This window comes from Myiozetetes cayanensis, unplaced genomic scaffold (assembly GCF_022539395.1).
Source record: "Myiozetetes cayanensis isolate MyiCay16 unplaced genomic scaffold, myiCay2020 scf4, whole genome shotgun sequence".
In the NCBI taxonomy this organism is placed as follows: domain Eukaryota; kingdom Metazoa; phylum Chordata; class Aves; order Passeriformes; family Tyrannidae; genus Myiozetetes; species Myiozetetes cayanensis.
The window spans coordinates 63,728,400-63,750,860 of NW_026087631.1; the positions used below are offsets into that span (position 1 = coordinate 63,728,400).

At 41.9% G+C, this 22,461-nt stretch overlaps 1 protein-coding gene across 1 annotated transcript in view; it reads right to left on the reverse strand.

Annotated features, from left to right (window-relative positions):
• Window positions 1-22,461, reverse strand: part of LOC126647550 (protein unc-13 homolog B-like) — a gene marked incomplete at its 3' end in the record, with an annotated part of 67,247 nt that overhangs the window by 17,872 nt on the left and 26,914 nt on the right. Inside the window, exons 3-7 of the mRNA XM_050329851.1 lie at window positions 20,407-20,506; window positions 16,546-16,663; window positions 15,476-15,599; window positions 7,507-7,577; window positions 4,875-4,932 (exon numbers count right to left, since the gene is read on the reverse strand). Coding sequence (XP_050185808.1) covers window positions 4,875-4,932; window positions 7,507-7,577; window positions 15,476-15,599; window positions 16,546-16,663; window positions 20,407-20,506 — 471 coding nt within the window. The remainder of the gene's footprint in view (window positions 1-4,874; window positions 4,933-7,506; window positions 7,578-15,475; window positions 15,600-16,545; window positions 16,664-20,406; window positions 20,507-22,461) is intronic.

Sequence of the window (22,461 nt, forward strand, 5' to 3'; positions counted from 1 at the left end):
GCCTTGAGATACGAGTATAGCAAATCACTTTTTTTTACATATCACTATTGAAGAAGAAAACAAAATTTTTCTCAATAGGATGTCATTTCAGCACGTTTGCTGACAAAGAGTCAGTTCATCCAGCAGCAGGGTTGGATACCCACAACCCAGTGGCACATTAAAGTCAGCAGAAAGATGCCAATATCCACAGTACACCATCAGTGTGGATGGTATCAGGGCTTCCTGGGGAGTCAGGGCCAGGGAGGCCAATCTTTGGGCTTTTTACCAGACCACTCATCAGCACCAGGGAAAGAACCGTCATCTCAGCATTAGAGTCCCTCTATTCAGAGAAAAGTACAACCCTTCCTGAAGCACCAGTGGAATCTGAGCTCCTAAAAGGAAAACTAGAGGGCATCAGGACCGAAACCTCTCGAATTCAGCCTTTGTGGTACCTTTGAAATAGTAGCAAATGTGTAGGTATTAAAAGAATTTTTCCTTACATATTGTGCAGAAATAGATTTCCTCAAGTATCAGTGGGAGAGAAGGGTCACCACAACAAACTTATCTGGCAAAAAATGCCATCCACTCCTATGATGTGTGTAAAACGTTTTGCCAGATTTTAAGTGGATAAAAAGCTGCTTGTGTATCTAAAACAAAAACTGCAGCATTTTTCTTCCTGCATGCATGTGCAAACACACAGGGAGCATTTAGAGATGTAATCTTGCTCCTTTCTCTCTCCTCTTACAACAGACCAAGCACAGGCTAGGTTTGGTGCTTTTGGTGGTATAACACTGTATCAGAAGTTTTTTCTCCTTTTTTTGCTGGTGTCAATGCACAATCCAGAGCCAAGAAACAAATTCACCTTCTTCTGATAAAAAAGAATAACAAAACTTAAAATAAATAAAAAAAAATAAACAAAACAAAACACTACCCTCACACACAAATTAAAAAAAAAAGGGAAAACAAAAAACCACCACCCACCACAGCTCTGGTAACCAGGGATTTTACAGAGCAAAGGACTAAAGATAATGGAAGAAAAACATACATGAAGAAAAGCAACAATAAAGCATTCTCAGAAAGATGACAAGAAGACAGACATAACTGGTTGATTCAGTGGCACTCAGGTTATCTTTCCCGAGAATCTGAACAAACCTGCTCTCTTCCAGACTTGTAAACTCCCTGACAAATGGTGTAGGACAGTATTTACAGTAGCTGATATTAACCACGTCTGCCAAACCTTTTCTGCAAAGATGTAGAATATCTTTCTCATCCTGCTTTGGACTGTGACTGATCCAAGTCAGAGCTGCATTTAAAACTCTCACAGCGTGACTCACTTATAGATTATAATGGACTTTTATGTTGCCAGAAATGATCTTGAGCATACAAGGAAAACATATCTATAACTCTCCATAATAAATAACTTTAAGCTTATTGACTCAATGCCAAAGTAATCAAATAACACTTCTTCAATCTGCTTCATTTAAAGTGAATTTCAGACAACAAAAGTTGGGGGTATTTTGTAATTTACATTTAATTTCAGGTTGCTAGTAAAAGCCAATATGGGGATGCTTCAGTTATCCAACAATGACATATCAGAAAATTAAGAATTACGACTGCATTTAATAGAAAGGCAAATAAAACTGGATCCATGGGCACTGTAATGCTTTGCTTATGGCTTAGGATCACTGACAGTTAAATCAGTTGGATGCATGCAATCTTTCTGGGGCAGGAGAAATATATAGGGAAGTACAGCAGTTGGGAGGTAAAAAGGAAATGGTTAAGTATGATAAAGGAAGAGACAGGAGTGCCAAAATCAGCAGGGCTTAGAAGAACCACCTGCTTCATTTAAGAATAGATAGGAAGCCCAAATACTGCATTACCTCAGAAATTATAGGTCAGACTCTTCCAAGAACAAAACAGCATTTGAGACTGTGAAAGTGGGCCTGAAAGCCCAAAAACCTCTGGAAAAATTGGAGCTCCTAGCCTGGGCTGAGATTTCCCATGGTACCATGCCAAGGCAGCAGCCCATACACACCCAGAGACAAAAACCCACCCTCACAGATCAGAAGATACCTTTGAGACAGGACCCACTTCTACCACACCCTGTTCCACCCATTTCCCCCTGTGCACTCCAGGAGGGGAGAACAGAACAAGTCGTATCCATGCAGGAAGAGGGAAACAACCATGACAAGGCGGTTGGGGAAAGGGAACAGACATGTCTGCAAAGTAGAGGCAGAAAAGGCATAAGTGTAATCTAATTTTAACCTACGAGGAGGACATGTATTTCTCTATTTAATGAACCTGATCCTTCCTGCTGGAGTAGGTTTTCTCTAGCTAGAACAAGGATGTCAAAACATTCTTCTGAGACCTGCAAGAGGGATAAGCAGGACACCAGTGACATGTGCAGTTTTGTACCATTATTTTTTTAAATGCAAGCTATATGATGTGTTCTGCATCACTTCTGTTCTATAGTGCACCAAGTTGGGGATTTTTTTAATCAGTTTTGTATTTTTTAGGATGCGAAAGACATTCTTGTGAGGTAAAAACTACTCACACTGAGCATTTCTCTTTCTCCTTCTAAATCCTTAGTCTGATGTCCAGTTGATTGTGTCCTGATCCCAGCAGTGACCATATCTCATCTAGCACATTGTGATGGAAAATTGGATAGTCTTGCAAGTGTTCCTGAAGAGGTTTGTGTTACATCTAAAAATATAGCTACCAATTATTTAACCACAGGGTAAGTAGGAACACACCATACTGGACACATTTTAGGGCAGGCAAGGACACCCACCCTGCTCCTGTGTGAAAGGGGTTGAGCTCCTGTGTCACATGCAAAGGTCAGGTCAGCTTTCAATAGACACAATCAATGCATCTTCTGGGTTAAACTCTTGAGTTCTCAAGGACTGTGCTACAGTCAGGAAAGCTGACAGTTCCTGTGCACAGGTTGATGCAGGGAGAGTTCATTTTCAAGAGTACCTCTATATTAAATGTCTAATTTACATTTTTCCATGTAAACAGATATTCATAGATGCCAGATACTTGCAGGCAGTAAATAAGCAAAAGTACATGCAGTGCCATGAGCTTTATTGAAAATTCTTAAATACATTAACCACATACTGCTATGAAATGTTTAACATCCATTCTAATGATATTTTAATCCCATGAATGATTACACTAATTCTTGTGTGACATTAATGTTCAAACCAGGGGCCTTCAATTAATTATTGTAAAAGGTCACTTTCTAGGAAGATGCAGGCTGTTAACAGGCAGCACAAAGAGAGCAGCTGCAGTGCTGCTCTTCACTGTGTCTGTCTGCAAGAGCCCAGTTGGTTCTCCAGGGGAGAAACGGGCTACAGGTAGATGTGAAAACAGCCTGCTCTGGGAACAGGTGCAGACATTTTTTCCTGCACAGAAGCATTCCTTCTAATTCACCCATACATCCCAATAATTAGAAGAGCCAATGAAACCAGCCTCTCCCAAACAGAAGCAAAGTCCAGGGCACAGAGCCAGGAAAGCAATTTCAGCAAATAGCACGTTCATTTCTTCGATGTTTCACATCAGACAGCTTTTCTTTGACCTTTTGGCATCAGGAGTTCTGCACACTATGCTAATATGATTTAATAAAATATCTGTTTCTCCCAAAATGTTTCTTATTTGTAGGCTTAACAAATCATTTGTGACCTTTTGACTATTTAAAAAACAAAACAAAACACAAAGAAACCCACCCAAAACAGATGACCAACAAAAAACAAAAAAACAAACAAAAAAAAAGTGCTTTATTCTTTACATACACTTTTTTTTTTTTTTTTCAGAAAGGGAGAACACATTCAGTGTTACCTAGAATGAAAGCACTGATGGAATACTTTCATATGGAGCTTTGTACATTTTCCAGCTACACAACATATCTGGATTTTCTAAGCAATTGGTTAATATCCATATTTTGTTGAAGATCCTTTCAAGATAACATTACAATACTATACAGAGTAATTAATTCTACTCAAAAAAATAAACAGTAATTAGCATTTCCTAATGTTATCAGTTTTGAGGAGATCCTATAATCAGCCTAATGGATAAACAGCCTGCAATGTGTAATATGCAAGTCTTACAGGATTTGAAGTAGAGGATAAAAGATTTGTTTAAATTATGAGACTTGAATTTTAATAATGTTGTTGCCAAAAGTAGATAAGACATTCACAAGAGACATCACTGAGCTTTCATCTATTGCACGTTAAAAGCAGTGTTTCAGAAATCTAATTTTGCAGACCATCAGATACAGTATTTCCTAGGTTATTTTTCCATCCACGTTTTCAGAAGCATAAAAAAATGCAAGACGAGATAAGCAGAAATTAGTAAAAGCATTTTTTCCATCCATCAACACAGCATTGAAAAGTAATGTTAAACAAATTAGACATCAAGTACACAAACCTCTGGTGCATGTTAAAAGGCTACCAGTAGTACTTGTCTCCATCTACTTTCTGCCTCTTCAAATCTCATTAAACAGTAATAAAAATAATATTTAACACAGGACTTTTAAAGATAACACATTTAAAGAGCCTGACTTAGGCACAGGAAAAAAACTCAGCATTTTCTTACAGGCATCAATATTATGAGCCTCTGACAATCCAGGTGACTTTGAACACGTTTTCTGTTCCTTTTGCACATGAGGACTCCAGCATGTCAAAGACTCAATGCCTGACTTCACTTCCTTGCATCAGAAGCTTTAGACCAGTGTTTTGAGGAGCACAGCTTTTCATAACTGACAAAAGTTACTGGCTGCACAGAGATTTAAGTACTTATTGTTCTGATGTATCATCACTTGATAACTAAGCACAGAAGGAAAAATTAAGTACACTGAAAGAGGAAAAAATATTAAGAAGAAATAAAGTGTAACTTACAACACTGGGAGGCAGCATTGGGCAATGGTTTCTTCTGGACTTCCTCCTGAAAGGAATACTAAAAGAGGAAAAAAAAAAAAAAAAAGGAAAAAACACAGATGCATAAAAAAGCAAATGATAATTCTGTGAAACAGCTTTCAGAGTACAGCATGTCACACATAAAATATACCTGGTAGCATCAAAGCATAATATCTATAAGGATATCTATATATATTCTCTGTAATATAAACACACTCCCAGAAGTGTCTTTTTTTTTCATGCTAAAATCGCATGTTACAAAGTGCACATCTTATTAGGGTGAAATATGCTTTACTACAAGCATAGGCCCCTGCTATCAATTGTGAGGCCTCAAATTAGACACCTAAAAGACCTGATTCTCCACACCTCGATGTTGGTGTGACAGGGAGCTCAGAATTGAGTGTAAACCTGTTTACATTTAGACACGCCAGCACAGCTTCAACAGCTCAAAACCCAAGTGGGCTCACAGCAACTCTGCAGCAGGAGATGGAAGCAGTTACATAATTAGTGTGCCTGGCAGGGTAGGAACACAATGTTTGCCCAGCCAACACTTGCAAACTCTCTTGTGATCCACTTTGCATCCAAAGTGAAGAATTTTTCATCTCATTTAATACTAAATTAGAGAAAACAGAGGTATTTCAATTAGCCAGCTTTGACTTTTTACAAAGCTGTTTGTTACAGCATCAAAGCATTCCCAAGGGGAATGCCAGTGATTTTATTTTGTTATTCTATCTTGTATTACATAGAGATACAAGAAAATTAGGACAATTGACCGAAATAATGAGAGCAGCCTTTGCTGGGAAAAAACGGCCTGACGTAGCAAGGAGCCAAACGTAGCAAGCTGATGCTGCAGTATGTGCAAAACAGGGCCACCAGACAGTCTCTCCTTGGATTTGGTAAGGATTAATGGCCAGTTCTTTACAGGGAAGGTGACAACCCGCAGGCTTCCGCCGTGGTTATCTTCCAATCTGTGCTATTTAAAATGCACAAGGGATTCTGAAAGGTGGTTAGTCTTGTCATCAGCAAACTGCCAACCCACTGAGTTAATCAGGATTGTGAAAACAAGAACTGCCGGATCTGACAGCACTGACTGGTTGACAAAGCAGTGAAAGGAAGTCTGTTGATGAGCAATTTCAGAAGCACAGGACACCAACGGGTTCTGAATTATTATACTCAGAGATCCCAAAATGGCAGCAGTTTGTTCTTTTTAAGGCATCAGCCCAACAGCTATCAGCAGTCCCAAAATGAAAACTGAGTATTGTTTGTAGGAAGAGAGGCTGGAAAGCATTTTTATCACACCACATGAACTCCAAATGAACCTGATTATTGAATACTGCTGTGCAACTTCAGTCTGCTCACTCATTGTCTCAGAGATAGCTGAACTTAACATACGGAAGGGATAAAGGCACAAAGTTGCTCTGCACCATAAATACCACTGTGCAGACTAAGATTCTGCAGTCCAAGAGATGGGGTCTGTAAAGATGAGTGGCACAGAGTGGATGTATGAGGATCAGTCATTTAATTTGTCCAAACAAACCTGCCACCGGCTGGTTTCACAACATTGGGTTCATTTGCCCAGAGCAAGTAAGGTGTTTCTTCAGGCAATGCACAATTAAGGTGCTGAATTCCTTTGCTACAACACAACTGACCTGGGTGCATTGAAAAGGCAACTGCCATCCACAAAAGAAATATCAATTGAGTGCTGTTAAATACAAGAATATTGCCTCTGGCTCTGGAAGTTCCTGCGCTACAAGTCACTGCCAATCAGGGGAATATGCAATAAAGATCTCATCTGCATTCTGGGTGGCAGACAGACATGGGACAAGAACCTTAGGTCAGACACTGCAAAGGTGTCCTTACATTTTTTCATTTTCTCACTGGTGTCACACAACAGCCACAATAAATTTGAGACCATTAGGTCTCAAAAAACCAGAGACATTATTTTTCTACTGGTATTTGACAAAAGTATGCAGATGAATGGTATGGCAGGGAAAGGGAAGTCTTAGGGTATCTCTCAGTAAGTGCCAGCTCAGTGAAGCACTAGAGGGCACCTTTGCTTCGCTGAAGTACCTGGCATGGACTGCTCCTACAGCCCACGGGAGCAGGGGGGCACCACAGCAGGATCACTGAAAGGACAAATCACAGACTGAGCTTTTTCATCGACTTCCAGAGGTTCTAAAGCCTCTACGAAGGCAGGAGATTGCCCCAAACATTTTTATCCACTGAAAAATTGGTCTGTCCTCAGTTAAAAAGAAAATCCACCTTATTTTCCTTCATCTGCGCAGTAAAACAAATGACTCACACAAGGAGCAGAAAAGAACAGATGAAGGATCCAGAAGAAAAATCTCCTGAAGTCCCTGTATTGGTAGAATATTCTGTAAATTATCTTGGTACAGAAAGAGACCTATCAAAGGGTTTAAGCAAGCACCATCTTCTTACTCAATGATGTTCACATCAGCACGTGTGTATGGGTTTTTTAAAATGATACATTTATGGTACAGGCATTAACATGTTAAATTTTACTTTGCAAACAATCACAGGGATCCAATACAAAGAATAAAAGCATGTTATATGGCATTCAGGGCTACATTAACATTTCAGTTTAGATATTTACCTCATCATCTCCCAGTGAATTTATTTGTTCCAATTTTCTGGTCCAATACCTGGCCTCTTCCTCAGGAATATCTATACCAAAAGAGTAAATCACACCACCTTATTAATGAGGCAAGTTTGCATTTATCACCATTACCATTAAAACAGGGAGAGTAGCCCAAGATCACACCACAAAAAAACCCATGTGATTTTGAAGAAATAAAACTGTCTTAGGTTAGCACTTAGATGAAAAAACAAACATTGTAAATAGTAACACAGTTCAAGGGCTTACATTGCTTTCATGTTTAAAGCTGATTAACCAAATGCACACTGCACAAAGGTAGGAGAGAGAAAGACAGACTGGCTCACATTTAATTCGAGTATTAGTTTCATGGAGAGCCATTATGCAATGATATTTTAATACACTTGCTATATGCCTGATAACACATAAAAAGAGCCTCTTCTGGAGGCTTTTATAACCTCAACAGAACAAGGGCTCCCTTTGAATAGCATATCTTACCTACATACCTGGTGTAGCACAAATTAAAACACAAAAACTAAATGGTCTCTTTTATTCCTTTGCAGGCAATAAGTCAAATCTTTTGAGGTAAAAAACAGTGTTACATAGGCAGTCATATTCACTTGAAAGCACATTCCTACTTCTACACCACACTGCAACTTCATTGTGAAATGAATCACAACAACACTTTTACCTTCTGGAAGATTTACCAAGTGGATGACTGGCAGCAAGTAGCAAAAGCATTATCACCTTTATTTTGGTAACTATTTCTATTTTCTATTTCACACTTTGACGTAATACAGTGTCCTAATGGAACACAGACTTCTGCCACTCAAAATTTCACCTTTTAGAGTGCACCCTGGGAGATGCCGATGAACTGCTGTGAAAAGCTTAACAGAAAATTATTTAGGGATGGGGTGATGTGAAATCACTGGAAAAGGAAAAAAAGGTTATGGGTTTGTTTTTGGAGGTTTTTTTAAGCCACTCAACATCCCTGACTGGAACAACATCTGAAATCTGACTGAAGCCACCCCAGTGCAGAAACTTCACAGCTCACAGAGGAAGGAAGTGGAGGGAGTGCTCCAGTGAGACACCGCCAGCCGTGCAAGCCAACAACAAGATAGTGCTATACCAGTTCAGCTGGTTTTCCCATCCCCTGTAACCCTTTAAACTCTCAGCTGGCCTCAAAAGGAGCCAAGTTTATGTCTAAGAAGTTTGTATTCCTGACAAGAACTGCACCCCATGACCACCACCACGTCGGTGTGTTCAGCTATGCATTGGCAATCAAGGGAGAAGCAGGCTTGGGATGGACTTCTGATGAAAAGGTGATTCTGAAAGTTACATCCACTCTCACTCCTGAGAGAAAAAAGAACAGGATCTATTGGCAGGTGAGCATTCCATTGGAACTATGCTTTCAGGAAGGACCAAATATTGTTTTCTTCTTGTACTTTGAGGGGATATCTGTCCTACATGTGTCCTCTCTCAGCCACACAAACACATCTTATGAAGGCAGTGGGCCCAAAACATTGGAGATAATAGTGGCCAGTGTATTAGAACATGAACCACTATCAACAGGAACGTGCCAGACTTAGTGGAATTTTAAGTTTCAGAAGTAGGCATTTCCTTGAACTACAAATTCAAGTCTACACCTCTGTAAGGGAAACATCACTGTATTTTTATGCAACTAGCCCCACCCAGACAAGGGGATAAAATAGTCCCCACTTGACAAAGTTTTTTGGAATCTTAATCCCTGCTTCCAAAAAAACTGCATCAAGCAGGAAAAAAGATAACCTATTTCTCCTTGTTTGGAGGGAGACCAAAGTAATTTACCCTAACCATAACACAAAAGCAAGTTGCTCTTCCTGGTGTACAGAACATTACTTTGTTGTTAAGTCCTAACAGAAAACAAGGTAAGAGAAACACGAGAGAGCCTTCGAGAACTGCAAGAGTTGTAGGAAAACATACATGTTTTTGATCATCAGGGCTGTAGATCAGCAGCTGTAGATCACAGATTTATTAGACAAGCTCTGCAGAAATCAGGGTTGGCATTTGGGCAAATCTGGATAGAACTGACCATAAAGAAGACATCAATGACTATCAGCACACAATTTGATGAGATTTAGGAAGACGAACTCCAACAAGGACCTGAAACAATCAAAAAATTACAGCAAAGCCTGTGGAACTGTCTTTGAAAGCCAACAGTTCTCTAAGACATGAAGAAAAATTCATGAATTGAGGACTAAAGGTCAGAGCCTATCTTGTATCCCAAATGCCCATTTCATAAGCAGAGCTATCAGATTTTTACTGCAGGGTTGCTGCTTCTATTGAAACAGATTCTTATGCAAGTCAGAGATAAAAATCTGCTACTGTCCAGACACTAGCTGCTTCAAGGACATCGTCTTGATCTTAGAGAAACTCCTGTCATCAATGCTAATGCCAGTACAATTACTGCACAGCAAACGTTAAACATGAAGCAACTGGCCTACAACCTTGAGTCAAGTAACCTGCCCAGATGAAGAGATCCCAATGACAGAGAATTCTTGATGTTTTGAGGAAGCAGTTTATTTTTTACTTTCACAATTCTGTCGTGTCTCACCTCAGCCAGCAGTTTTGTTGAAGCTCATTCTTTGGAAGGCAGAGAAAAGAAATCCCTAGTGCGGAGATCACCGACCACTCACCAGGCCACATCCATTGGCCAGCTCCTACATCACTGCTCAACTTCGATTACAATGGAAATTACTCTGCTACGCTAACTTTTGCTTACAAGACACAAATGTGGAACTAGTCCAAAAAGAGGACACCTGATGCCAGCTCTGGACTCCACCAACATCACGCTTGGTGAACAAAAGGAGCAAGGCCACATGTCAGTGGAACTAAACTGCTGAGTAAGAACAGAGAGGAGATGGGCAGGTATGTCCAACAGCTTTTGGGCTTATTGATTTGATGCCAACACAGAAATGTTGCAAGCTTTACTGCCCTTGCTCCTACTGCCATCCTCAGCTGGAAGCTGAACCCCTTGTTTTCTCTGGGCTCCTGGTGTTAGGGAGCAGTGAAATTCGGTTGCTCCCCAAGGGAGGGGGGGATCCCCTGGCTGGCAGGGCAGGGGACTTGCCAGTTAGGGTCCTGTCCTTACAGCACCTGAGCAAGGTGAGCAGAGCAGGCCCAGAGATCATGGCAAGGTTCAATGAGGAGCCCAGACTGGCAGCCAGGTCCGTGGTGACAAGGCAGGTCTGAGGGCAAGTCCACATATGGGCCTGAATCAATGGGGTCCCTAAACAGACACAGACATGGCACTGGCTGGGAGGTAACTCCCACAGCATCACTCAGGATTGAAGGCTCAGAGCTGAGCTGAAGTGGGATTCCTGGGCACACAAGCAGAGGTGTGGGTGGAGGTCCCAGGTGAGGCTGCTCAGAGCAAATAGGACATATCAGTGTATGTACCCATGGCCCTGACACCTGGATACAGACAAGACACAGAAATGGGGACACAGCAGTACAGTCACTTATCAGACTGAGGAAGGAAACAGAGAAGAATTTGGTGCATCTTTACAGACCACTCCAATCAGTTATACCCCCTGAGGTCCTAAACATGACAGTATTCCTGCTTAGAGATCTCCAGCTTGGCAATAAACAGGCATTTCAGCCCTAAAGCTTTTCTTCTCCTCAGGTTTAATGGTCCTTGCTCTAATTCTTGCATATCACCTCGAGCCTCCTGGGTTTTTCCCAGGTAGCAAGTCCTGAGCTGGGGCATACCCCAGCTCAGCATAAGAACAACTGCTGAAAGTAAAAGTGATCACCTGTCTCTCCCCACTTTCCTACAAGCCTTCACCTGGCTTCCCCTCTTCCCAACCCCAATTTCTCCCCTTTTCCAACATATAGGAATCTTTGCAGGTTCTCACTGAAATGACTTTGGCAAGCTGAGTGTTTTTTTCTGTTCAGTTCCTAAGACAACAAAACAGCAAAGCACATTTACTCCACCTGATGGCTGGATGCAGATCAGCATGCTCCCAGCCTGGGAGTAATGAGAACACTAAAAGCATCTTCACTCCAATTATGGACTAGAAACTGCCTGGCACAGAACCAAACTGCTATAGTTTGGGAGCCAAAAGCATTTTTGAGTGCTGCATCCTGTGAGGGATTTGCACATAGTCATTGCACTTCTAAAAAAAGGGGGACAGAGTAAAATTGCTTCTAAACAGAACAATTTTACACTTGAAAAGCAGTATCCTGAAAAGTCTATGCTAGCACACACTCGCTGCATCAAAACAATAATAGCAAGACCGTCTTCTCTTTACCAGCAAATTTTCTAAACCAATCACAAAAGGTTTTCTCCCCACCCTGATATGTCTGTCTTATTCCTGAGAAGAAACAGATATGATCAGTGGAGAAACCTGCTCCAGCCTGTCTTTGCTCACAATCCCATGAAGAAGGCAGTTTACTGTCTTTTTTAATAGACTACCAAACATAAAAATGCTTTGAACCGTATGGGTTAATATCAACTCTCATGCTTCACATTTCCCATGCTCACCCTTTGCTGCACTTTTGTAGAAGAGGATTTTCATTCGTTCTGTTTCTGTGAGACTGAACACTCAAGCATCTGGGGCTGGCAGAGATCATTAGAGGACAGTCTGACCCCCAGCACTGCAGTCCATTACACAGAAGGGTCCACAGGTCCGCTCTCTCCTGTACGCCCTGTGCTGATGTCACATTAACGACACTACTGACAACAAGGCAAGAGCTGCATCTGGAATGTGCAATGGGACACACGGGGGATACATCAAGGTCACCACAGCAGGTCTTTGTGCCATTAGAAATCTGGGCGTTAATGAAGTTTAGCTCCTGTATGACCTCAAAAAAGCTTATCTGAAATCACCATGAGCAGCGACTAAACTCTCATTAGCCTTTGTCAGGAGATGGTTGCTTTCCAACTCCAAGCCTGGTAAATACTTAACAACTTTATAGGAAAAAAAAACAAAATCAAAAAAAAAAGATCTAAGTTGCCTTCATCACGTACTACCACTACCAGCATCAGCATGTTCTACATTTATTTCAGCTTTAGCTGTTGCCAGGCTCCAGAGTACCAGGAGCAGAGATACTAGGAAGGCAGACTCTTGAATATATCATGTGGATGCAGAAAAACAAACCATTTTCTAAACCTCATTGCATACACAGTCATATTTTACACCATGAACTTCAGCTCTTCTGTTTTTCAAATCAATTTATTCTCTTTTACAAACCCTAAAAAACTTCTCAAGCTGCACCTAAGTAAAATGAAACATCTTAAATACACGGAATAACCAGGAGTACTGCATCTCTATACACCTATATGAAAGAGAGCAGCCAGAAGTGATAGAAAAAGCACAGAAGCACAGCCAAACGGAACACACAGTTTTTGAAAGCTGCGATCCCAGACAGCAGTGTTTTACCCAACTTGAAAAGCAGCACAAGCTGTACATGTGCACACGTATCGCTCTGCTTCTCATGTATCTACAATAGCCAAGAGATCTTCACCTGGGAAACAAAACATGATACACAATGTTCCTAAGTGTCACTCCAAACCTGCTGTTATTAAAATTTTGCCTCTACTGCACCGCTGATGACTTAAGAAGTTCCACAGGCAGACCAGTGATACATTTAGTTCCCTGTGTAGGTTTAAAGCGGCAGTTCCCAGCTCATTTCAAAGAGTTTTAACATGCAGGGCTCTGAGAGCCCATACTGCTGCCATCCAGCTAAAGGGAAGCCAGCGAGCACATCCATCGGGAGAGATGCAGAGGCAGTGCTGTGAGCTGAGCTGCCTCCCTGCATCTCTCCGAGGTCCACAGTACTTGGGGCAAGGAGACAGACCCTAATCCATCTTGCTGGTTCCTTCTCCATTCTAGAGGTGATGGCACGAGACGTTCAGTCATGGTGTTAAGGGAAGCACTGCTGGAGAAGGTGACACTCCCTTCCAGAGAAATATCACACTTCCTTAGTGCCTGCTGCTTTTCAGCCTGCCTCTGACCTTGCCATGGTAGGACACACTGAAAATGGGGACAGAAGCAAAAACTGTAGCACTCTTCAAGGGAAGAGAATCAGAAGCCTTGAAAGACCTAACTTATCCACTCATTTTTTCCTGGACATTATGAAATACTGGACAGGCAGACAACTTTTCACACTCTAAAATAAAACCCCTTCAACACAGTAGCGTGGACTACCTGTTATTTCAGTATTTGGCAGTAAGCAAAGAAATAAGTACTTTAAATGATCAAACTTTTGTTTTTTAAAAACATAAGAATCACAAAAAAATCTTGTTATCTACTTACTGCTCTGAAAAAAATCCTACTTCTCCAAATGTAAAAATTTAAACTAGTAGTAAAAAAAACCCAAACCAAAACAAAAGAAACAAACAAAAACTCCTGTGAGTATAGTAATATGGGGAAATACACTATTGCCTGAAATAGTTTTGTTTTTTAAATCCAGATGCTCTAATACATTACGATTTACAGGGAGTCTGGTGTTTTATACTTGAAAAAAAAATGTAATGCTGTTCAAAACATTTGCAGAAGAAAGCAAATTCACTTTTGGACTCTCTCTGAATACAAAGGGAGACATCAGAACTTAATTTTCTTTTAAAGCAGTGACAGATTAAAAGCAACTGTGTCACAATGAACTTAGATGAGAAGGCAGTGGCTACAAGCCTTGCCTTCAGCTGTGTTCTATGCTGTGTTCTGCCCCTCCCAGAAACCTCAACCCTTGCCCCAAACAATCAAGATTTCCATGTGAGGTGAAACGAAGTATGTTGTTCCTCCTCTTATATAACAAGCAATTTCAGTAATAAAACTCCCGCTGACAGGGTGAGAGGTGTCAAATACCTTTACCCCTTTACACACTGGGCTGCAGTTAAAAGAGCAGTGCCATTACATCGATAGAACACTGAAGCACAATCATCCAGAGGACTGTGCACTCAGAACAGTACACTCAGAGCACCAGATACAACTTGCAACGACTGTTGTGCTGCAGGGCCAAGGCCTGCATCCTCCCCTGCACCAGGAAGGGGGGTATGAGACTCAAAGATGTCCTCACTCCTTCCCGCAACAGATGGCCAACCCTGACAGGTGCTGGCCAAATGCCAGCAGGTGCACAAACGTTCCACCCCTGCTCAAAGCACGGTACAAATTGCCCACACTGCCAGGGGGCTTGGCAGATAAAAAGAAGCAACAGGCAGAGAGAGAGAAATGATCCTTGCAATGACAGACAACTATGAAACACTTCAACATCCAGTGCATGAAAAAAACACAATAGCACAAGCCCTAAAAACATCATCTGTATTCTTATCAGCTAAGAGCTGGAAAGAGAAGCTTTGTAAACCTGGGATGCATTTTGGCTAAGGCCTTACTTCTGGGGTTTATTTGGTTATTTTGTTTGCTTGTTTTTAAGCAAAATAAAATTTTAAAATTATACACAACTTGACTTGAGATCTGTTTGCTCCAATTAGCTACTTTTCCATATTCTGCATTTTTCAACCACAAGTAATTGCCAGAAAGGCACTTCTTACAACATCAAGTTATTTATATACTCTGCTAATGATAATGTTCAGGAGCACTAAGCATTAATGTTTGACTAACTGAACTGCACGCTTCTAAGAGGTCTTATGTGCACCTACCACAGAACAGCCCTAACAATGCCAAATTTAGATACAAAAAAGCAAATGCTCCCTGCTCAGGAACAAAATGCGTGACTACACAATACTGAAATACTGTTAGAAGAAAAACCTGCTACTAGTCTAAACATTCCAGTACCCAGGGACTTTCCAATATTCCACGTTTATTTGGATCTTGTTAGAAAGAAGCCCCCAAAAAAATGAATACCAGCAATTTATCTCCACTGAACTATACTGACTGAACTGAAAGTGAACACAACTTGAGAAAACTCAGTCTCCTCGCACTTTCTCTCCACTGTCAGCACTCTGGGTAAGTTATGGAAAAGCACTCACCAAAAGGTAATTCAAATCTTGTGTCCAGCAAAATTTTATGAGGAGTTGGGTTTTTGGTTCCACAGATCTCATCATGTTTCATTACAACTTCTGCCTCCAGCGTAGACCATTCCCCAGGACCTTCCTGTGGATCACGAGCCACATGTGAATGAACTTTCAAGTCTGAAGAACTTTATGCAGCAATTCTCACACATTTGCCAAAAGACTCCAGGAAGATCTTTACAGCATTATCAAGGCCTGTTCCTTTGTTTAACATCAAATTACATCCATTCAGCATGTGCTGGCTTTCTTCTTCCAAACTGGACTTCCTCCAAATCTCAGAGGCCTTTACCAGGACAAGCAGCAAACATCTCCTAGCAAAACTGCTGCCTTCTAAGTGGAATTACAAAGATAAGACCTCCAAGACAGGACCAAGGAATGCTTGGACAGCCAGATCTTAAGCCACACTGCTGAGTGTCCCCAGTCTTTTCCCTTCACGGAAAATATACTCTCTCCCTGCTCAAATGCAATAGTCTTCTAATTAAATACTCTGAAATTTGAGTTAAAAAAACAAATATGTCGTGCTTAGCTGCAACAACTGCCAAATTCAGTAGTTAGGGCATTACAGACATTGGCACATCCTTCTTCCTAGTTTTTTCCATATGTATCAGCACCAGTAGACACCCTCTAACATTGCAATCAGAAGCCCTAAGAAGATGATGCAGAGCCTACCCTGTCAGCTGGACTAAGACAGTCTTTAGCAGTTAGTCACAGAAATCTGAGCATCAAACTAAGCAGTCAGTCCTTAAGACTTTAGACACTTGTCACTTATGTGTTCCTTAACAAATTAAGCCCTGGTTTTTGTGCCCACGTGACTAAAATGAGATCAAAGACTTATTGTATAAGTTTGATTTTGGTCTCGCTTCAAAAACAAAACCAATAAAATAAGAGAGCCTTCTCTGCTCACCCAACCTTCCTGACTTTTCAAATGGAAGTTTTGCTGAGGAGCTCAGCCTGGGCTGCACCAGGCCAGACTTGTAACACATTATCTATTAACACTGGAGCAAATAAAGGTTCTGTGTGAGCTTAACCTCATCAGATTGGTGAATGGCCTTCAGAGCAATCCAAACGGTCCCAACCAGGGTATCCCAGATCAGTCCTTTGTTCCATACTTCAACAATTAGTCCCAGGTCTAGTCGGCTGATCTCACTGCAAGAAAAGAAGAGGCATCACAGGTGAGAAAAAAAGAGAATACCATCCAATTCTGTTTTAGGTTCCACATTACCAACGTGATTATACCAGTGAACTCTTTTTACACAGCTGTGTCAAGTTACAGAGAGATTCTAGAAGTCTGTGACTGAGGCAGCTCAAACTCACAAAGGTCACTAGTTTCTAATAACTACACAAAGACTGCAGAGTAAAACCCAGAACTATGACATGCATCAACTGCCAGCTGGGAACTCATCCCTGCAGCTATGTACACAGGAGGAGGAAGTGTACCTTGGGCCAAAACCTAGGGGTGAGCTGTTCTTTGTCATCAGGCACTCCATTTCTAACAAAGTGGGTGTCTCCCTTGGCAGCACAGCAACACAAGTGTACTCTGCCAGGTGCAAACATGCCAATACTTACCTGTCAGTGGAGCTACCCCACATCCAAAGTAACAGTCCCAAATACACAGCTGCACCAGCAGCACTACCTATTGCTCAGGGCTGTGTGGCACCACTTCTGCTCCAGCATTAGCTACTTCCACATGGCCACCGAGTGCCAAGTTCATGGTAAAAGTTATCTGAAGGTTTCCATGACCCTCTTCCCTCTCAGTAAGGAAAGAATGAATCTCAAAATTTGCTTCTTGTCAATGCTTCATAGCATTTATACCTCTCTCTTCCATGCTGGTTTATAGCGTGCCTACTTCAGAACAGCCTAGCTGGTAAAAACAATGAAGTAGAGAAGAATCCTGAACTGTCTGTTGATACACAACTGTCTCGCACTTATCAGGAAGAAAGCCTACTGCTCCTAATTTTTTGAGCTCAGGGCTTCTCTTTACTGCAGCTGTTAATCCCCAAAAGTAGATATTTTGGACAGTCAGTGCTGCTGCCTTTTGTCCTTCTCTCCAAATGTATCCATTTTACATCTATCAAGGAAGTTTTAAAGGCATGTTAGTCCCTAATTTCTATAGGCTGCCATCATGGCCAAAAAAAGAAAGAACCACTGCAAATTCCAGCGTCTATTTCAGCTCTGTCCCCTTCTTACAACTTTAAAAGGGAACACAGTATCTACAAGGCTCAAGACAAACCCTACAGCTACAGCAAAGCACATTAATATCTATTTTAAATCCAAGTGCTTCTGTTCGTGTTTGAGACACAGGAATTGAGGTCAGCAGTGTCCAGTGCTTGGGTGGCTCAGTCTACAGAAGTTCAAAATCAAGCTATTACATAGGCTTATTATGACTTTATTGCTAGCATCTTGTAATTCCAGCATCCTCTGTTTAGACAGGGTTTCACAAATGTGACCAAACTAACCCCTGTACCAGCACTGCTCTGCCCTCACCTTGGAAGGTGACATTTATCTGACTGCAGGCTGATGATGACTGGGTGTCTGCAGGCTGGACTAGTGTGAGGGCAGAAAGGGAAGGAAAGGAAGAAATATTCTATTTTCAGTCACAGTGTAAAACCACGTTCTTTGTTTCAACATTCATGATCAATGCCTTGCTCTATCATTGTGACACCCAGTGGACTTCTGTACAGAACTCCACAGGATAGGTCACTAGCTAAGAATAATAAATAAAAATATTTTCTGTACTGTGGCTTTGATTGCCTTTGTGTCTCCCTTTCTCCACCTTCTGGTTAGATGCAGAATAGCCTCAGAGAACAAAAGATCTGAGAGTGGAATTTGGTGTCCTTCCCTTTCCACACACTCATAGAATTTAGATAAAATACATTTCTTTAACACCAAATTAATCATCATGTTCTAAACGTCAGTTTGCAGTTTCATTCAAGAGGTCCTTGCTGCAAACATGCAGTTCTTTTTAAAGCTGCTTTAAAATTAAAAGATGTCCCCAAAGAATACATTAAAATGTTTTCCTGGTCTGGTAAATAATCAAATCTCAAACAACCCCAGAGCCCCAAATTCTGAAGTGCTATATCTCACAAGGAGTTTGGAAGCAAAAACAACAAACAGAAAAAGAACATTTTCTTCCTTGTAGTCTACTTTTCTAGTATGCCTCATAAAAAAGGTAAACACAAATACAGACAGTAAAAGCATCGCTCCCTCAGAGAAAAACTACCACGTCCAAAATCCTTTTCCAACTCCAGAAAGAAAAAGGGCAAACTAGAGAACAGTAGTATTGGAATACCAGTGTTATTCCTCCTGGGACAACTTAACGCACACAGGATCATGCAAAACACGTTCGTTGCCACACGTAATATTTCTGTCATAGAGAAACACCAGAACTACTGTGCAGTTGCCTGGCTAAAGCAGGGGTGATAATGGCAAGGTAGTTCAGCTAATATTCTGCTTTCATATTCCCTAGCAACTAATTATGGAGCATTAGAATGACCTTACAGCATGATAGCTCAGCTCCCAGCTGATACTGGAGTGCAGTTCCAGGAGCTCCTTGAGGGGAGGGAGGAAGAGCAACCCTGAGAGCCTTCATCGCACACACTCAAGTGCTTTTCTTAAACCACCTCTGAGCAGTCTCCTCTGCAGTTGGCCATGTTTAGAGCTTGTTCCTGTCCACAGGATGAGCACAAATCTCAGGTAGAATGAGTTAGTAGTTTGGGTATAGGCATGTGATTTGGCAGATAGTTAGTGTCCCCTGTCCCAGCTTTACCCAGTCCTCCATGGTTTACACCAGTGAAGCCACAGACTCTGTCTGACCAGGAATTGCAGAGCTGAGCAGACGGTGGTGTTCAGGAGCAAATGTATTTATTTCATCAGATGCCGAAGGACTGACTGTCTGCAGGAGCAGACTGGCACCAAAAAAGGGGAGATAAAAGCACAGCTATGATGCCAACGCTGCACTAACCCAGGTGAACTCCTTAACCAGAGGCAATAACTTCCCACTTTCAACTGAGGAGAACCAGCTGCTGCTGGATTGGGAAACGAGCTCACAAAATCCACTACATAAACACCTCAAACCCACTCAAAACCAGCAGCACTACCTTTGACTCTCAAGATGAATACAACATCACTCCTGCCCATTTAATTTGCTTTGTCTTACAAAGCTATAGCAGATACAATATAATCAATAAGTCATTCATTTACTAGAAAAAAGAAAACCACGATACTAAAACATACTGGGAAATCCTTGGCTACATGTCAGACCAGAGCAAATCAGAAGTGCCAAGTGCACCAGAAGCCTTGGAAAAGCTGGAATGAACTGGTTCTGCTGCTCATGGCAGGGACTGGAAGCCCCTCAAGCGGAACCAGAGGAGCTGGAAAACACATTCATGGACACTGGGTCAATGGCAGAACACATCAACACACACGCAGCTCCCACACTAAGGTAACCAGGATCACCACGTGGAGGTCCTGAGTGCATTAACAACAGCCCTTAATTGCCCTGACCAGCCTCTCCAGTGGCCTCCCCTGTTCCCATGGTCCAGGAGCTCCATTTAAGCTCAGCTATGGGCCTTTAGCCTGTGTCTAAATTATGTTACAGTTGCGCGTGTCTCTTGCTCATAGCCACAGCCATGCACATAGCCGGCCAAGGACAACATCCATCCAGATGAACCCACAGACCAACTTCCCAGCTCAGTCTCAAAGTTACCTCCTCCCTATAGACCTGACTGGCAATTGCCAGTCTGTGGCACTGGTAGAGACAATGTCCGGACTTGTGCATTTTACCCACCCAAATACTCCAACCCATACACGCAACAGCAGCTCTGTGAGAGTGTAGGGGCTGCGGAGGGACTCGACCACGAGCTCCTCAAGCTGTGCACCCCCATACTTACAACATAAAGTCCTGTTCCCAGCAGGGTTGGTCACCGCGCACGGCCACCGTCGTGCTCTTCACATTTTGCACCTTCAGTGTCACATACGTATTGAATTTATCTGGGGAATGAGACACAACAAGTTATCTCCATCAGCAGACCCCTTCAACACATACGTGCAACAGCACAAGGTTTTCAGCTCACACGGTGCATCCAGAGAGCCCCAAGTGAAAAGCCCGTACGGGAAGACGGCGCGGGGTTTGAGGAGCCAAATGTTCAAGATGTTTTTCACCTGCCATCAAATTTTCAATGACAGCCTTTTTAGAAACTCAAATACAAACAAACAAAACCAGCCAACTAATTACTTGCAGTAAGACAGGGAAAAAGAATGTAAAATCCTAAAGAGATGGGCTGAAGGAACAGGGACCATCATGCAGACCAAGGAGACTGAAAAACAAACTTGCAAGACATGCAAGCAAGCAGTTGGGTTGAACGTATCGTGTCTTCCCTTTTGACCCAAGTGCTCTCCTAGTTCTCACCTGGTTTTCCACCCAGGAGTCCACAAAGAAAAATCCTGAAAGAACTTTTTCCCTAATTCCTGCTCTTTCCATGCTAATAAAACCAAAAGCAGCCAAGGATAGACATATTCAGAGTTTGAATATCAGCATCTGAGAATGATAAAACTTGCTTTTAAGGGAAGTTATTACCTCAGACCTATCTATCAGTTTCAAAGAGCCTAGAACAAGACATGCTAAGTACCCAGGAGGCAGTGTATGTATTTTAATACTTCAGTGTTCTGCTGCATCTATTCTCAGCGTAAGTTAGATCACAGTCCATTTTAATACTGTCAAAACTGTACATGGAAAACAAAGAGGTGATTGGGAAGAGCCAGCATAGCTTTACAAAGAGGAAATTCATGCCTGACAAATCTGATGACCTATGATGTTTCAGCATGTAGCTTCCAGTATACTAACAGAAGGGGAAGAAAGAGAGATATATGATCCAGAGAAGATCCACATCTCAGGAAAAAGTAAGAATCACTGAAAGTCGGATTCTTCGTATCTGTCTACATCACTTGCATCCTCCTGGGACGCTGGCCTTGTCAGTAAAATCACATGCTTTGATGAGTTAAACCTAGACTACAGGACAAATATTTTGCATCTGTGAGAAGGCTTCTTAAATAGAGAAAGGATAAAGTACACACTGTCTTCCTTCCAATGTGGGCACTCAGCTTTCCTCCCCTAGAAAATTAAGGCTGGTGCACACACAGATCTTGACCTGACATGCAGTATGGACGACGAGTCCTGGAAAATTTTCTGCTGTAACCTGAGGACACCTATATCCAAAGAATAAAGTTGAACAAATAAGTCATGAATACAGCTGTGCAATTGCTTCGTAACCAAACACCTGCACAGGTGTTATTCCAGAAGTAAACTTCTTCTTTTGTAAACTGTACACCAAATTTCACTCAATAAACCTATTTGCCTGCTAAGGGATTGCTTGCCACCTGCTGAACCACAGTGAAAAAAAGCTGCCTAGACTGTAAATTCTGGGTGTCACCAGCTGTTTGTTTTTATTTTATTATGCAGACGCAAAACGTAGGGGATGGGGTCTTAATTTCAAGCATGACTATCATGGACTATCACATAAGGGAATGAGTTGCTTCTGCAATTCCATCCAGCAATCCCAGTCGGGATCAAGAAGGCACTGAATCCACACAGGAACACAGCAGTCCTGCCCAGTGGACATTTTCAGATCCTGTTTTGAACAGGGACAGAGGAAGGATGAGCGAAAGGGCAGGGTGGGTGGGAAAGGATGACAGTAAAGGAACACATTTCTTTATTCATCACCTGTTCACGTCAGTGAGCAGGCAGAGGTTTTCAGCACTGTGACACCAAATCACAGCCTCAAGCTTTCTACTGACTCAAGCTGCCTGGATGCTCAAGACAAATCTTGTCACTCCTAAGGAGAACACGGAGGAGCTGAGGAGGGGGGGGGATGAAATTTGAGGGAGCAGAATGAACAGCAGTGAGAGAGGTGTCCCCATTGCTGCAAACAAGCAGTAGAGCATGGCTT